This window comes from Theropithecus gelada, chromosome 3 (assembly GCF_003255815.1).
Source record: "Theropithecus gelada isolate Dixy chromosome 3, Tgel_1.0, whole genome shotgun sequence".
Taxonomy (NCBI): domain Eukaryota; kingdom Metazoa; phylum Chordata; class Mammalia; order Primates; family Cercopithecidae; genus Theropithecus; species Theropithecus gelada.
The window spans coordinates 4,963,590-4,982,563 of record NC_037670.1 but is presented as its reverse complement, the minus strand read 5'-3'; the positions used below and the strand labels follow the sequence as shown (position 1 = coordinate 4,982,563).

Genomic DNA, 18,974 nt, shown 5'->3' with positions numbered 1-18,974 from the left:
CTCAGCCTCCCAAAGTGTTAGGATTACAAGCATGAGCCACTGCACCTGGCTTGTGTCTGATTAATAATGCAACATATGATTGATTTTAAAGCTCTTCTTTTTTGTGATTTGTTGTAATTTGCGTCCACAATAATTTTTTTTCCAACCCCTTCTTCAGACATACATAATAAAATTTCTAGAGAAGCAGTATTAGTATTATACTACCTATAGCTTTTATTATTACTATTATTTTGCTAACATTTTATAACTTAGACTTCTATTTTCTTATAAACTTTGTATATTTAAATGAACATAGGGATAGAAAAATGTAAACTCCAATACAAGAATCAAGTATAGTCACTTATCGACACATGCAGTTTTAAAAATTACAGTCACCCCTTGGTATACTTAGGGAATTGGTTCCAGTACCCCTCACCCTCACCCCCGTATGTACTCAAGTCCTGCAGTGGGTCCTGCAGACCCCTGTGTATGAAAAGTCGGCCCTCTGTATGTATGGGCTTTGCATCTTTTGAATACTGTATTTTTAATCTGCATTTGGTTGAAAAAAGTCTGCATGTAAGTGGATCAAAACCCATGTAGTTCAAGGGTCAACTGTGTATCACTTTGATAGGCTATTTATAAGAGAAGATTTTTAAAATATTGCTCCATGTCTGTACTTGAATAAGATTTAGAAAATCTTAGGGGTATTTTAGGACCAGATAATTAGTAAAAATAATGATACTGTAAATTAGAAAATAAATGAATAATAGTAGGGCATCTTTCTCCATGAACCTGAATTGCTTTGCTTTCCTCTCTTTTGATGTCTGTAAGCTGTTGCATGTTCTACAGTGGGCCCCAGGGTGCTTCGTGAGTCCCAAATATCAGATTTATTTTTCTCTCTTCTACTTATAGCATATTTGCCTTAAGTTCTTGATACTTTCTTCTGCCCTCTTTTCTTCTTTTAACAGCTTCAGCATTTTCCTTCTTTTTTCTTTCTCTCCCTCTTTCCTTCACTTAAAAGCCTTCTTATTTTATATAGAAACTTCATCTTTTTTTCTTTTGAGACAGGGTCTTGCTTTGTTGCCCAGGCTAGAGTGCGGTAGTATGAATCACAACTCTACTGCAGTCTAAACCTCCCTGGCTCAAGCGATCCTCCCACCTTAGCCTCCAAAGTAGCTTGGACCTCAGGCATGTACCACCATGCTCAGCTAACTTTTGTATTTTTTTAGAGACAGGGTTTTGCAATCTTGTCCAGGCTGGTCTTGAACTCCTGAGCTCAAGCAATCCACCTGCCTCAGCCTCCCAAAGGGCTGGGGTTGCAGGAATAAGCCACTGTGCCCAGCCTTCAATTTTTTTGTTATTGTTTTGAGAGAGAGAGAGAGAGAGAGAGAGAGTGCGCGCGTGAGAGAGAGCAGGTTGATATGCTCAAGCTTAAGGTCTGTAATGGGTTTAAAGCTCTAAGGTTTATAATCAGAATGGTAGAGATGGAAGGGATCTCTGATCTAATCCATCCTCCATTTCATAGATAATGCCACGGAGGCCTGAAAAGGTTAAAGTTCTCAAAGACCAAAACTGTATCCTTTTGGAAAGTATTATGGTGATTCCTCAAGAAAATTAAACAGATGATTACCATATATGATTCAGCAGTCACACTTCTGTGTATATAATCAGAATTGAAAACAGGGACTTGGACAGATACTTGTATTCCAATGTTCATAGAAGCGTTATTCATAATAGCTAAAAAGTGGAAATAGCCCACATATGTATCAGGTTGTAAATGGATAAATAAAATGTGGTATATCCATAAAACAGAATATTGTTATGACTTTTGTTTTTGAGTTGCATTTTATTCTGTCACTGTGGCTGGAGTACAGTGGCACAATCACAGCTCACTGCAGCATCAAACTGTGGGGCTCAAGCAGTCCTCCTGCCTGGGACTACAGACATGAGCTACCGTGCTCAGCCTGGAACATTATTATCCAGCCTTAAAAAGGATGGTAATTCTGACAGTCACTGCAATACGAATGAATCAATGCATTTTGAAAGCATTATGCTGATTGAAATAAACTACACACAAAAGGATAAATATTGTGGGATTTCACTTTGATGAGGTACCTAGAGTAGTCAAACTTACAGAGACAAAAAGTCACCAGGAACTGGGAAGAACAGTGGGATAGGCACAAGGTTTCATTTTGGGATGATGAAAAAGTCCTGCAAATGAATGTTGGTGACAATAATGTGAATATACTTAATGCCACAGACCATATACTTAAAAATGGTTAGAATGGTAAAAAAAAAAAAAAAAAAGTATATTTGCCACAATAAAATACAAAGACACTGATATGATTTGGCTCTGTCCCCACCCAAGTCTCATATCAAATTATAGTCCCCATAATCCCCATGTGTTTTGGGAGGGATCAGGTGGAGAGAATCATGGGGGCAGTTTCCACATTCTGTTCTTGTGATAGTGAGTACTTACAAGGTCTGATGGTTTTATAAGGGGCTTTTTTCTTCTCTGGGCTTTTTTCTTGTCTGGGCACTCATTCTTCTCTCTCTTGCCACCTTGTAAAAAAGAATATGTTTGTTTCCCCTTCTGCTATGATTGTAAGTTTCCTGAGGCCTCCCCAGCCGTGCAGAACTGTGTCAGTTAAGCCTCTTTCCTTTATAAATTACCCAATCTTGGGCAGCTCTTTATAGCAGCATGAGAATGTATTAATACAAACACACACACATTCTTTTATTACCTGAGAAAATTTCTGGCAATTAGTATGTCTGTCCCCCTCTGCCTCCATCTCTGCAGCTAACATTTGGACATTCCTCCGTTTCAGTTTCAGATTTGCTCTCATAATGTTTTTGAATGTTATATCTTTCCCTGTCTCATTTCACTTTTCTTTTTTTCTGACATTGAGTACCTGCTTTGTGATAGTCACTAGAGATACAAATAGCTCAGAATCAAAGAAAGATTTTACATGAAATATTTTCAAGAATATGCATACAAAATATTCAAAGATTTCTCAGAAAATAGCAATTGTAAAATAAATAAAATACAACAAAACTGTTTATTTGCACAAATGTGTAAAGTACATGTAGTCTAATTTAAGTAGTTTTTATTTTTCTCTAAAATAAATTTTGTGACTTCCTTTTTTTTTTTTTTTTTTTTTGAGATGAAATCTTGCACTGTCGCCCAGGTTGGAGTGCAGTGGTGTGTGTGATCTCAGCTCACTGCAACCTCCGCCTCCCGGGTTCAAGTGATTCTCCACCTCAGCCTCCCGAGTAGCTGGGATTACAGGCCCCACCTACCACACCCAGCTAATTTTTGTATTTTTAGTAGAGATGGGGTTTTGCCATGTTGGACAGGCTGGTCCCTAACTCCTGACTTCAGGTGATCTGCCTGCCAAAGTGCTGGGATTACAGGTGTGAGCCACCGTGCCTAGCCCAATTTTGTGACCATTTCATATAATATTACAAGCATTCCTTTACTAAGGCAACCTGTTAATATAGGTCTCTCAATGGCAGGCTCTTCTTATTCTATGGATTGACTAAGAAGCCCCCAAAAATCCTTATGAGGAAAGATAGAGTCACGGGTCATAAGAGAAAGCTAGTAATAGGCTTGAGTTTCAAAGAAAAGAGTTTATCAGACTGAGGAGTAAAGAACATTGGTAACTGGCCTTCAAAAGATAGTTAGGATCGCATCCGGAAAGATGTGGGGTAGGGGATATAAAATGAATAGCAAGGCAGGATAGCAGCAGGGCATTCTTGGAATAGATAACCATCCATTTGTTCTCAGTGTGAAATATATGTGGTTTTGTAATGGGAATTAAGGCCAGAGTGGCATGTCAAGGCCAGTAGTTGAGAGCTTTGTAGGCCACATTGAAGGGTTTGTATATGGAGTTTGATGGGCTGCTAGGATGGATCTGTCCAGTGGACAACTGGATTTCAGACCTAGGAGAGCCTCCATAGAGGTATTAATTGAAGCCTTTGGATGATCGAGATTGTGAAGATAGAATATAAGACCGAGCCTCTTGAGCATTTCTTCCTTAGTAAGAAGAAGGTGATAATACACAGAAGGAAACTTCAGAGAGGTGAGAATGATAGATAAAGGATGGACTTTCCCCATGAAACCTGGCAAGGGAGTGATCAAGAGTGTTAATACTGTCACAGAGACTTTAAAGAAGATCACAAATGAAGGGAAACCTTGGATTTCAATCTTGACTCTTAGTACTCAAGGAAACTGCATTTTAAGATGTGGTAATTAAAGTATTAAAATATTCTAAGGGTCCCTTGCACGCTCCCTTTCTATGCCCATTGTGACGGCATGGTCACATCATTGCTTGAGGTGTGCAAGAGTGCTTTATTGAAGATAGTACTATTGGGGGAGATTTTATTTTGATAGAGAATGACAAATAGACTAATAATTATCTTAAAGTAAGTATCTTAAAGTCAGTAGGCAAAGGAGAAAAAAAGATTTATAAGGAAAACGTCTGCAGGACATTCTAGATGTCTATTTTTTGTTGTTGTACATCAGAGCCCAGACTATGTAAATGATAGGGCAAAATGTGACAGGCAACATAGTCTTACTAGAAACCTAAATATCTACAAAGAGAGCAAAAAACTATCACGTCAAGAATATGTTACCCGTTTTAGTTAAAAGGTTAGATTTCATTTGCCTTGTGTATTTGTGTGTGTGTGTGTGTGTGTGAGAGAGAGAGAGAGAGAGAGAAAGAACACTGTATTGGCCGGGCGCGGTGGCTCAAGCCTGTAATCCCAGCACTTTGGGAGGCCGAGACGGGCGGATCACGAGGTCAGGAGATCGAGACCATCCTGGTTAACATGGTGAAACCCCGTCTCTACTAAAAAATACAAAAAACTAGCCGGGCGAGGTGGCGGATGCCTGTAGTCCCAGCTACTCGGGAGGCTGAGGCAGGAGAATGGCGTGAACCCGGGAGGCGGAGCTTGCAGTGAGCTGAGATCCGGCCACTGCACTCCAGCCTGGGTGACAGAGCGAGACTCCGTCTCAAAAAAAAAAAAAAAAAAAAAAAAAAAAAAAAAAAAGAACACTGTATTGGGAACGCTTTGTAGGCATTTGGAGAAGTTTTGGGTGATTGGTAACATGAACCATTCTTCCCTTTAACCTGATGCATCTGAACGTACTCCTGGGCAGAAGGTAAACCTGTGCACATTACAGACATTTGTGAGTACTTTTATTTCATTATCCTCAAGCAAGAATATGTGATCGCTCTATTCTATATTCGACCAACTTGTTCTTAGCAAGCACAGAATAATAACCTTTCAGTGTGAATGTTTGTACATAATAGTAGTAGGATGTATTTTGTGGTAAGTATTTTTTAAATGAGGATTCATTTTAGGCCTGACACAGTGGCTCACTCCTGTAATCCCAGCACTTTGGGAGACTGAGGCAGGAAGATTGCTTGATTGAGCCCAGGAGTTTGAGTCCAGCCTGGGCAACATAGTAAAACCCCGTCTCCATGAAAAATACAAAAATTTGCTGGGTGTAGTGGCACATGCTTGTGGTCCCAGCTACTTGGGAGGCTGAGGTGGGAGGCTTGAGCCTGGGTGGTGGAGGCTGAGTGAGTGAGAGCGTGTGACTGCACTCCAGCCTGGGTGACAGAGTAAGACGGTGTCTCAAAAACATACATACATACATACATACAAATGAAGATTCATTTTAAAAAGCATTGAAATGTAAATATCAGCTGTACCTGAATGTTTATAATTTAATCTAAAGGTAAGATTGTCATTAAAGGATACCATAGGAATTTCTCAGACATACTGAAAGTCAGCCCGAAAGTGTTTTCTGTTGTTATGTTGTTGTCATTGTTTTAGGATTTTACGGAGTACTCTTATTACTTGTCGATTAGACCAAAAGAGAATGTCAAACTGCCAACAAAGCTGTCTTTTTTACATTTCTACTAAATAATGTTAAGTAGTCAGGTTCATGTTTGGAAGGAAGATTCTTAAGTGCTTTGGCCTCCAGCAGTTTAGATGAGAATCTTAAAACTCAAAATCATTTTATTGGAAAATGCTTTATTTTCTGTCTTTGTGAATTATATTTATAATACTGCATTTAATTTAGGCCTTGGAATTTTGTACACCTTTGGGTGGGCCTCTTCTTCTTCTCCCTCTGCATCTCTAATAAGCACTGAAGATCAAATTGAAACCATGATATTCTGAAATCGGAAAGTTTCTGCCTTTTGCAGCTTATTTGATGGGAATAAAAATGACTGATGGCACTCTCTCTCGGACCCTTTTGTTCAACTCAACTATGATTATGGAGCCTATTAGCTGGAGTTACAACCTATTTAAGAGCAGTGCTTACCAGTAATGGGGGCCAAATGATTTTGGAAAGTTCAGATGTACTGGACTCCCTGCAGAAATGAATTCAGCACTGAACGTATTGATGCAGAACCTGAATGAGGCTGCTCCAGTGGGACAAAGAGAATTGTGAGCTCTGCAAGAAATGAGTGGGTAGTAGAATTAAAGATCAGATAGATGTTCGGCTCAAGGGCAGTCTCAACTCTGCAGTTCATCACAGCAATTTAATCAGGCCCAAATGAGCGTTGCCCAGAAAGGAATCAGCCTTCGATGTGACAGGAAATAGAGTTTATTTAAAAGATTCTTTGTTTCTAGTAATTGTGTGTTAAGCCTTCCCAAGTCTACACTAAAATTACGGAACTACTACATTTGATAGGTGATAGCACTTTGGTTTACCTTGGTTCAGAAGATGTACTGTTGAGAAGATTTATACAAGTCATGGTCTTGTCCAGAGGGAGCCTGCCACCTCAAAAGTTCCAGCTCTGTCATCTTTTGTATTTAGCAGGCCAGAGTGCATCTTTGGCTGTAGCTCTCTGATGCCCCCTTCCATTGTAAAATTATTTTCACAAAAATATATTTGTCTACAGTAAGAGTTATATAATACAGCAGTAAAGACCACAAACTTTAGAATGAAGCACACCTGGGTTTGAATCTCACCTCCTCCACTTGTAAGCTATATGACCTTGAGCAAATTACTTCAACTTTAGAATGCATAGTTCTTTACTTAAGAAATGAAAATAATTCCTGCCTCACAAGATTATGGGGAGAGGTCAATTAAATGATGTAATATGTATCAGGTGCTTCACAGTGTCTGCACATAATAAGTGCTCAATAAATAGTAGTTACAGCTCTAGGACTCCCTCATCTTGTCCCTCCCTCGTTTGCCCACTCCTCTACTCTCTTCATGAGCCAGAGTGTTCACTGTTTTAGGAATAAGTGAGGGAAACTTTTTAAAGTTTATTTTATTATGTATTTATTTGTTTGTTTTTTTGAGATGGAGTCTAGCTCTGTCACCAGGCTGGAGTGCAGTGGCACGATGTTGACTCACTGCAATTTCTGCCTCCCGGATTCAAGCGATTTTCCTGCCTCAGCCTCCTGAGTAGCTGGGATTACAGGAGCCTGCCACCACACCCGGCTGATTTTTTTTGTATTTTTAGTAGAGACGGAGTTTCACCACGTTGGTCAGGCTGGTCTCTATCTCTTGACTTTGTGATCCGCCTGCCTCGGCCTCCCAAAGTGCTGGGATTACAGGCATGAGCCACCGTGCCTGGTCAAGTGAGGGAAACTTTTTAGAGGATCTTTGGCTTTAGTCATAGAGAAAAAAAAAAACAAACTATAAACACCTGGAGGTTTGAACAGTTCATTGATTGTTAAGAACCCAAATAAAAACACTCCATCCCCAACCCCAACACAACAACACAGTGGGGTATTTTGTATTGACACATTATTAGCCTGGAAACCTATTTTGACAGCCAGTATGATTTTACACATGTAATAAGAAGAGTCTATTAGTTTTTCTTCTTTGTTACTCACTAGTTCTGAAGTTTGCTCAATAATGTATAGGTATTTTTGTCTAACACTGACAAAATTTGAAAAGAACTATAATAAATTTATTAGGATTTTACTTATCTCCTTCATGGACCTTGCAAATAGTGTATCTGTGTCTCCATATCCATATCCACATCCTTATTTTTTTTATCTATATCTATAGATAGTGTGTGTAGAAAGTGTATAGAAAGTGAGAATGAATGAATGAATGATAACTGAGATCCAAACTATGCACTTGATGGATATCGGGGTAAACATCCAACAATCTCTTAAATTTTGTGCACTTAAGTGAAAGCTGAATTGGAGAGAGTTGACCAGATCCTCTTAAAGTTAAGCTTTTTATCCTTCTGCCCATAATTTATACCTTGAGATCCTACAGGGATGTGCCTAGGCCTGTGTGGATGGCAGCCTCATCTATGCTGTTCCTGCAGTACAGACCAGCCTCATCTGTGCTTTACCTGCAATATAGAGCAAAATATACCTAGAGAAAGAGATTACTTTGCAATTAGGGGGATCCCACCCACTCCACAGCTTGGCCCGGTAGAGGTTCCCTGCTCTGATCATCTCTTGATGAAGAGAAAAAGAGACAGCAAGTGCTGTAGAAAGTTTTCTTCTCTGTAAAGTGAGAGGGTGAAAATAAGAGTCATAGAAAAGACATTCAGAGAATAGAAAGTGGCCAACCATTTGAAAACCTAAAGGAAGACCTGGGTTCAAACATTTGTTAACATACAGAGAAGAAAAATATGATCTATTTGGGGTGTTACAATCCAGTGTGTATTTTCTATCATACTTACCAAATGTACTTACTTGTTGTAAACATTTAATACTTGTTTAGTGCTTTGAAGATTCAGAGTAATGTTTCAGATCTACATATTGTATCAATAAGCAAATAACATATGCTGAGCATTTAAAGGCTATTGTCATTCTCCAGCTAGTACAGAGCAAATGTTAAAGGGTACAGACTTTGTAATTTCAGGTTCAGTTTCAGTGAGGAAGCCAGAACACCAGTCTACTCTATCTGCTGCTTTGTTCCACCCCCACCCCCTGACCCATAACAACAAAAATCAAACCCAGAAGAAACCACATAGATAGATGAAAGAGCATAACATGCATTGTTAGGATTTCAGATAAGCTTAAATGGTAATTTTGAGTTCTTGGAGCAGTGCTCATTGTTTACAATGTGTGTGTGTTGGGGGGCAATATTTGGGGTGCCCATAACTTCCCTGGGCATGTTAACCTTGTGGGGCGTGCCTTGTTTCAGAACATGGTTCCTAGTAGAAAAAGATGACTGTAAAATCGTAGGCCTTTTCTAGCATGCACCTCAAAACTCTTCCAGCCTCTACCCATCACCCAGCTTCAAAGCCGCTTCTACTTCCACATTTTAGTTATTTGTTACAGCAGTACCCTCCCTTCTTGGTAGCAGTTTTTGTCTTAGTCCCCTCAGGCTGCTATAACAAAATACCAAAAACTAGGTAGCTTATAAACAACAGAAATTTATTTCTGACAGTTGTGGAGGCTGGGAATTCCTAGATCAAGATGCTGCCAGATTCACTGTCTTATGAGGCCTAGTTTCTGGTTGTAGATGGCACCTTCTAGCTGTGTCCTTTAAATGGTAGAAGGGGTACACGAGCTCCTAGGGCCTTTTTTCTAAAGGCACTAATTCATTCATGAAGGCTTCACCCTCATGACCTAACCACCTCCCCTAAGAACCCACCTCCTAATACCATTACCTTGGTGATTAGGATTTCAACATGTAGATTTTGAGCGGACATAAACATTCAGACCACAGCCCCTGTGAAGAAGGTATTTGTTATTCTGGCAATGCAGGAGCAAGCTAGCACACTTGCCATATTTAGCTGATAGAAGTAATGTGAAATGAACCGTTAGGAGGAGGGATTTTGTGGAAGAAGGAATGGAGGACTGAGCAAGATAAAATATGGAGAATTGCTCCCTCTTCAAGAAACGACTCCATCCTGATGTATATCAGCTTTCATATCCCCATAGATATTTTACAGGCATTGCTCCCTCTTTAAACATTTATGCTATTAAAAAAATCAGACCAATTGTTGACATAAAGCGAACATAGCAGCTTCTATATAGACAGAATATGAATTTTTTATGCTGTTGATGAGAAGTTTATGTCATTTATATACTATAGTAGGATAGAAGATGGATTTGGAATCCTGAAAAAGCTACTGTTTGCACCATTCAGAATATTAGTTTGTGCTTTGAGTTGAAATATTAAGATGGCTCTATTGTCAATGTGAGTGTTTCTGTGCAAACTGGCTTACATATGGGTGGGATGGGAGAAATTGCTCTATCTGGAGAAAATAGTAATAGTTTTCTTTTGTTTATGTTTTGTTTTGTGAAAGGAAGGATTAATAGCATTTAATACCTGATTTGTCTGCCCTTCCCTGCACCATTACAAGAATGAATTGTTGTAATAAAACCATATTTCATCGAATTAAAGGTGCCATGACTTGCAAGATGCAACATTATTTTATATACCTCTAAAAAACTACACTAATAATTAAACTGACATGTCAAACTGACATGCCACTAAATTTAAGATGCACTCCAATTTCAGAGATGTAAAAATACTTTAAAATGTGTGTCTTGGAATCAATGAAATACTGCATATAGTTCTCTTATGGTATGTGTATATATGTATGTATACACACGCATATACATATATACATATGCCACAAGAGAATAAAGTATACTTCTGTTTGGTTACAGTCTATAATATTTTGAATCATTTTACTGAATTAGGTTTCACTTATTTTTTAAACTTACTGTTGACATCTGTTTGATACCATTCACTTAACATGGCATGAATTTAGAATCTCTACTTAGAATAGTCCTTTGGAAGCCCTAGTTTGTTGAGCTTTCAAAAGAAAAAAGAGTCTGGTGCAAGGAGGCAGACTGACACTAAAGTTAGATCTTTTTTAAAAAAGGAAGGAAGGGAGAGAGGAAGGAAGAAAGGAAGGAAGAGGTTCATCCTCTCAGGAGCCAGCTATCTTACTTTTCTAAGACAAAATCAGATTATACTAGTATATCAAAATCCCATAGTTTATCTAATTGCATATTTATAATTCTTCTTGGATGGTGTCTGTCATCTTGGATTACCTCTCTCACCCAAAATCATATTGTATTTTGTTTTGTCATTATAAAATTTACTACATGGTTATTGCAAAACAAAAACAAAAAATTACCAGTACATATAACAATACTGGATGTCATATATTAAGTTCTCAATAAACTATGGTGATTTTTCCACATCAATACCTTATCTTCATATTTCACATCGATACATAATCTTAATTTTTGGTGACTGCATATTATATCATTGTATGATGAAATGTAATTTTTAACCATTTCCCTATTGATGGACATTTAGATTGGTTGCAGTTTATCACTTTAATGGCGTGGCTGCCATGTACTTTCTTTTTGTCACACTTACCCAGTGATCATTTTAGGATCAATTCCGAGGAATTGCTGGATTTCTGGATCAGAAGCTGTGTCTTCATGTTCTGTGTTGGGAAGCGACCATTTCCTCATCTATTCACCAATACAGGATATCAGCCATCTCCCACCCCACCCCATTTTTACCTACTTGATTGGGTAAAAAATATATATATATATTTGTTTTTATTAGCATTTTTTAAATTGTAGTTGAGGTCGAACACCTTTTCATATATGTTTTGACCTTTTCAGAGTGGTTCTTGATAATAGAAAGCACGGCAGGTCAGAGAGCAAAAGGTCTTAATGAACTTCCGTTCTGCTTCACAGAAGCCTATGAGGTTTTGAGGTAAGTTTCTCAAGTTCATTATAAAGAAGATGAAACTGATAGAAAATAACTGTGATATGGATATGGGGTCTGGCCCACTTTCACTTGGTCTACTCTCCAGCACTGGAAAGGAAGACTCAGCATCAGAAAGCCAGGGGAGATCCATCCAGAGGTCCAGGATTGTTCTGAAAACCTGGAATACTAAAATAAAAAACTCTAGACTCCTTCCTGCTTTCTGAGATGCAGGGATTTGAAGGAGATGTCAAAAAAGGGTCCCTTTCCTCTGCATGTGCAGCTTTTATTTACCATTGTTTCCTTTTGGTTGTATTGAAATGTCTTCATTGCTTCCCTTTATGGATACAAATAACCAGATACTGTAATTTGAAAGTAGGTAACAATAAAATTGGATAGTATGAGCCATGCTGATTTTTTTTTTTTTTTTTTTTTTAGTGGGCAAATGGGGTGGTTTCTCTATGAGCCTCTCTGCTGTCAGAAGCTCTTAACATTTGAGTCAACATGGTAATTATATTTGGAATAAATTAGTAAATTCCCGTTCAGCATGCCTATACCATGTAATCTTCAGGAACCGTAATGACTGTGTAGTAGAGAGTATATTTCCGACATGGTATTTATAAAACACATTTGCTCTGAGAAACCCTTCAGTATCTGTTCTTCAAGGCCCAGCCCTCGTGCTGCCTCCTTTGTTGGGTAGTGTTTATTTTGTAATAGTTGGGACAGTGTTGTACAGTGGAAACCCATTAGTCTTTGGAGTTAGCCCAGACATAAAGTAGACTCTTAGGCCTGCAATTTACTAGCAGTATTCTCATGTTTGGAAATCAGGAGCAATGTAATTGTTGAGACAATTTATTTTAATGAGAATAAGTCATGCAGTAAGCATCAATCTTAGCACATCTACATGTTGTCTTTTTTGTCTCCCTGAAATCTTCTTCAGCTGCTTCCATGTACTGATATCTTCTTCCAAATTCCTTAAGAGCCTTCATCTGGGTCATACATTGACATTTATTTGATACTTAATATTGATAGTTATCTCTTGGTGTTTGTGTATTTCTTTGTATCCATAGGATCCTCCATTAGCACATATATTCATTCATCAAATATTTATTGAGCCACTTCTGTGTATTAGGCCCAGAGTAAGATGCTGGAATATGTTAGTGCACAGGAGATGTGGTCACTGTGCCCTCCTAATGCTTACATCCCAGCAGGCAAGACCTATATGAAACAAAGTTTTAATTACTAAATGAAAGCCATGGCAGTTGCTATTAGCAATGTTGTAAGGGACTGTGAATGTAGACTAGCTTGTACATGACATTTGAGCTGATATCTATTGGCTGAGTAAGAGTTAGCCAGGTGAAGGTGGGGCTGATAAGTCTTCAGGCAGAGAGAGCAACACGTTCAAAGACTCTGAAACAGGAAAAGACTTGTTTCAGTGATACAGTAGAGGATGAGCAAAATGTTCTCAGAGAATGGAGTGCAGAAAGCAGACCTTCAGAGAGGTCACTGGCAGAGTAAAAATGGGGTAAGAATGGCAACCTTGTGCACGGTCTCGAAGGCCAAGTGTAGGTTCCAGTCTGTCACCTGAGAGCAACAGGAAGATACTGAAGGGTTAAAGGTTTACCTGTGGAAGAGTATCAGTAAAACATAAATGGAGAAATTCTAAGTGAGTCTACTTTAAGCTGGAGTTTGAAGTCGCAGGGCATGTGTATCACCATACTCTCTACACTTTTAAAAATAAAACAAAGTCTTGTAAAAAATAAAACAAAACTGGATTATATTTTTAACTGTTCCTTCAACTCTAAAATACTATGATTATGCTAGAGTATGAGAAATTTTATTTTCCAAACAAATATAAAAATATATTTCTGGTGAAAAAGATTTTCAACCTAGCTAAAAGGAAATCTAATGAAACTTTAAGGATCCTTTAAAATACTAATATTGTATTTAAAATGAAAATGATACTTGTCTTTAAAATGTTTTAAAACATTTAAAATATGCTACTGAATATAAGTGAGGAGTGGTAGATCCTAAAGTAATATTTCTTACAAGAGTAGAGTAGGTTATTTTCAAAATCTTTTTCGTGGAATTTTAGTCAAAGCTACCATAGGGATCATGTTGTCCAGCCTCTGTGTCCTTATAAAAACATCAATATCTTCATAAATCAAGAAAATGAGTCCCAAAATTGGACACATGAGCTACCCATTTTCTAAGATTTTCCTGAACGGAACTTTGATCATAGGGGTCTCTTTCTAAGGCAACGTATTAGAAACTCCCAGCATCACTGTATTCCTTGTAAGAATCGTATTTTTTACATTAATCTCCAGAATCAAACTACAAGACAATTAAGTTGTTGCTTTTACCAGGTTGAAACTTGCCTTGATTTACTATGAATATTGGTTGCCTTGATTTCTTCTCCTTTTTGTCTCAGTTCTACATGTTGCTGTTCTTCTGGTTTTGCTCCTCATGAGATTTGCTGAATCTCTGTGTATCTGCAACTGTAGTGAGTTTCATGGACAGGGTCAGAACTTAGGGAAATATTGAGAATAGAGTGTGGTCCTATGATGGGTCGTCCTCTTCTTACACCTTCAACTGTTGTACCACGCTTTGGTGTTACAAAGATGAATGACTTGTGGTCCTTGGCCCAGAGTTTCATATTCTGGATAAATTATTATTTATTTGTAGTGTACTTCCATATTTTTACATGCTTTCAGAATATTAGAAATACAGTGTTTCCTGTCAGAAATGCCAGCTGAGCAAAAGCCAGTAAGTCAGATATTAATGAATGGATTAGCAAATTATACGGACTAAAGAAATTAAATAAAGATTATTAAACTAAACTAATGGCTCCTCCCAGTAGTTTAGTGCGTTGCTGACCACCTACTTTTTGTCCACTCACATACTAGAATTAAAAGTGTCAAAGTAAAATTAAAATAACATTCTCACCTACAAGAGGTAGAAAGAAGGAAAGTAATATTTTTCTTTAATGTTATTTTCAGTTGTGCATTTATTATGTATATTTTTGCATAAAATAACTTCTAGTTTTTGTTTGGACAAGCCAATCAAGTGAGTCTTTAAGAGGAAGATGGAGAGCGAACCCACAAGAGATGAGTTTCGTATGTCATCTCAAAAAAAAAAAAAAAAGATTATTTTTTGATCTGACCAAAAAATGTTATGAAATGAGAATTTAAAAATCTTACCTGTGGAAATCACAGTGGTAATACTTATATTTCAGCCTTAGATATTCCCAGTGGTGTTTTGATCTTAGATATTCCCCCAAAGGTGTTGATTAGATTCTGGCTACAGCTGAAGGAAGATAATTTTTGCTTTTTAGCTGAATAGTAAAACAAGCCTCTAAAGATATGAGGCATAGGGGAAAGAAAACTGAAGGCTTCTTCAAGGTGGCAGAAGGGCACAATTTTTGTCATCTTTATTTTAAGAGCTTTACCAAAGGTTTCCCCTTTGTAAAGGATTTAATACTTGAAGTCGTCAGATTAGATTTCAGACTTCATTTACCCACTCTGTGCATTTTTTTTTTTTTTTTTTTTTTTTTTTTTTTCTCCTTTTTGCTTTTTTTTTTTTTTTTTTTTTTTTTTTGTCTTGCTGAGTTTGGTCTGTCTGTGTTTCTTAGTCTTCAGATTTCTTTTCTCTGTACTGCCAGCCTCTAATTGGAGATTTATTAGGTGCCCTTAAGTAAGAGAGGAGGAAGGCCAAAGGAGACAGAAAATGGAGAAGCAAGAAGAAACTGAAAGAAGGCAGGAGGGGGAGGAACCAGGGAGGATGGAGATAAAAGATGGATAAATGAAGACAAATGGAAGAACGACGAGATAGGGAGGCCTGAACGGTAGGAAAATTCTGAAACTGAGCTAGTGAGAATGCATATTAAATAGGGGTCTGGTAGAAGAACTTCAGCAAAAGTGGTGTAAATCAATGATGAGTAAATTAATAGGGCAATTGTGCAAATGGGACTCACTCATTTATACTAAGCGTAATACATCATGAATGATTTAGAGATAATGCAACCCGTAGGGCATACCTTTTAATCTACCCAGGACCCAGTAGAGAATGCTGTCACTTCAAGGGTAAAAAAGCAGAGGATCAGAATATTGGGTGTGTCTCGTTATTGTAACAGTGTTAATAAGATGGATTCTGAGCAACATGAAAATTAAACAGACTCACAAGCTTAGTTTGTGATTTAGAGATTGAAAAGAAGCTTAATGTATTCCAAACATCTTCCTACAAACCCACAATATTTAAATGTTTTGAAAGTATTCGTTTGAATAGGTTAACATGTGTGATTGCCATGGATGGAAATGAAAGTAAAATGAGTCACTGCACATATGATCCAAGGAACATCTGAGTGTTAAGTGGGTTGTAACTGCATAAGAATCCAGTGCTATTGGAAGATGCATCAGAGTATTCTGAGACAAGGGAAGAAAATTCTCATCTATGTGCTCCTTTCTCTTTCATTTGTGCACCTATTCACTCACCATTCAATAGGTGTCTATTGACAACCTTCTGTGTGGAAGGTACTGAGGAATGTCCTATGGGCTGTTGCTTCTACCTAAAACAGAAACATAAGATTTACATCCCTCAGACCCTCTTACCATTATTTTTATGGGAGCATATTGAGGAAGGGAAGGGAGAAAGGGAATACAAGGAATGGGGAGAAGTCTTGGTTTATAGAGGTTTATAGAGCTGTTGTTCCAAGTCTGCTGTTCTTTCTGGATTCAGAAATGGAAGCTCAGAAAGGTTGTGTCTGGACCAAAGACCAGAGATAGTTGGAGTGTTGAGGATTAGGTGATTTGGGGCTTCCCTTCTAGTTCATTCTTAGAATTTATTCCCAGTTTTTGTGTTTATGAAAGTTAGAAATACAGTCTTCAACCATTAGGAGTTAGAGGTGAAAATAATAATAATTGGATGTTACTAAGTATATAAACATTTATAGGGAAGGAAAACACATAAATAACTAAATTCTCTATTAAATTCTGGTTCTGAAAACTAGAAAACAGACCTAATTTAGTAAGAGGGGCTGCATTTTTGTATGTGATCCCACAGAATGCTACACTTCTGTCACTGGTGGAAAAAATCACATTATTCAAAGTCTTGCACCATATAACAAAAAAGCTAAACTAAGCCAAGATTTCAGGGAGTATGGAAACCAGCAATTTGTGAAAAATCTTGCATATGAAGAGTCATGATGTAGAACATTCAAACAAATTGATCACAAGAGATTTCTCAAAGCATGTCTTGGAGGTGAGCAGGCAGACATCAATTTTAAAATTCTCTGTTATAAATGATCATCAGCTTATGTTTTTCTGTGTAAAGGAAAAATAATTTCCCAATTTTATGAAACAAATTACCAATGATGTAAAAAAACATTTAGCACAGTATTATATCAGAGGGCATTTAACATTCTTCTGAATCATTTGAGATTTTCATGTTTCCATTTCAGAGATCAGGGATGATGTGCCTTGGAGAGGAAGCATGTCTTAAATCTGGAAATAATATGAAGAGGGATATCGGCAAAACTTAATCCTGTGCCAGTAATAGGGAGAGTTTCTTTTCTCTCGTCAAATTGCTTAAAGGATTCTAGTTCCATTTGGTTTGGTCACTCACATTTGAATTCTAATACTCTGTATGATATAGATTCTGTTGACTACTGTTAGCATAACCCCAATGAGAAATTAAACACTTCCCTCCTTTTCATTTGCATTGTGTTTTAGTTTAACCTTCATTTGCTCCTCTTTTCTCTATTCCTCATCCCAATTCAGGTATCAGATCCTTTGACAATTGTTAACCTGCCCATCTGGGATTGTTTGGCATTAAGCTATGACTGTAACATTTCTACTAATAAATTAGATTTTTTTTAAAAGAGTGCTGCTTGCCAAGAAGCAAAGTCATTACATAGTGTGTATATGTTCAATGTGTGGCTATAAAAATCTCCTTAGCCAAACATAATAGGCAGTTAAAATAAATTTAAAATAACCATGCTACCTCTAGATTTAAAAAGTATTAAGCTGAAGATAGGTGGTCTAATTTTACTCTATTTCCATTTTTCTTATTCATATGGTATGATATTTGTTCTTTAAAACCACATATGTATCTTATGTCTGCAGCTGATGTATTTATCTGCCTAAATATGCATTTCTCCAATGGAATATTCTATAAAATTGAGCATTTCTTTTTTAGACAGAAATTAATTTTATAACAGTTGAACATCATCTTTGTCAATCAGCAGCTTTATCTGCCATAAAGAACAAAAACGTACTTGGCATGACCGGCTTTAACTTTTGTAATTCCTACTTTTGAACTGAACAGAGGAATATTATGTGAACAAATTGCAGAATTATATAAAGAAATAAAAATCTTTTTACTATTATAGTTATTTTTACCCTATAGCTTTCAAAAAGGCATTTGAAGCAATTTAATAAAATAGGAATCACAGTAAGTACTAGATGTGAGAGGTGAGAAAACAACTTTGTAAATCACCCATCTTCACGAAGTTGCTGAGATCATTTATAAAATTAGCACAGAGGTTCCTGATAGCCCAGACAATGAAATAATGTGATAACTCCTATTTTCAGAAAAGATAACTAGCTCTTTATTTTGGTTTTGGGTGTAGAATGGGGGAAACGGTGTATTTTTGCTAAGTTCTAAACTCTTAGGAAAATGTTCACATGGGTTTTGAGAGTCACTGATGGATTTAACTGACAATGTCCTCAGTTACAGATTTCCAGAAAATTCAGACATGGAATTCATGTTACTCGTTTTAGTTCTAACCTTTGATGAAAGATTAAGGCATTAGATTGAAGCTTAAGTAAGCAAAGGCCTTCTTCAGGTTATGTGGTTCATTCTAATCAGTAATTTTATGATGATGTTCATATTCCATTCCAATGATCAAATGGACTGGTAAGCTTGAGAAATAAGACAAACTGGAGAGAGAGATTATTTTATAAATACGAGGGAGGCTAGTGAAATTTTGGTCCAGATGGAAAGCCATCCACTCTCCCAGGTCAGGACTGCATAGATGAAGAGGTATAAACAAAACCATCATTCAGACTTTGAAGGTGCTGCTTTAGAGAGATGTCATTATATGTGGTGTCAGATTTTTCACCCTGTTCAGTACTGGGCACTGATTTTTAAAACCACTTACCTGTATTTTTGTAATTTCTTCTGACTCATTGGATTGATTTTGTGGACCTACTGGTAGTCTTTGGATATCCCCCAGTTAATCTTTGCTTCCATGATGAACATTTATTGAATTCTATTCTTATGCCAGGCACTGTACTAGATTTTAGGAGTATAGTAG

General features: G+C 37.3%; 1 protein-coding gene across 3 annotated transcripts in view; it reads left to right on the top strand.

Annotated features, from left to right (window-relative positions):
• AUTS2 (AUTS2, activator of transcription and developmental regulator) overlaps positions 1–18,974 on the top strand; it is a 1,213,344-nt gene that overhangs the window by 683,350 nt on the left and 511,020 nt on the right. Inside the window, exon 5 of one of the 3 annotated variants that reach the window (XM_025378774.1) lies at positions 17,118–18,044. The exons of the other annotated variants lie outside the window; for them this stretch is intronic. Within the exon in view, the coding sequence (XP_025234559.1) occupies positions 17,118–17,198 (81 nt within the window). The 3' untranslated portion in view covers positions 17,199–18,044. Of the gene's footprint in view, positions 1–17,117; positions 18,045–18,974 lie in introns of those variants that run through there. 3 annotated transcript variants of the gene reach the window in all.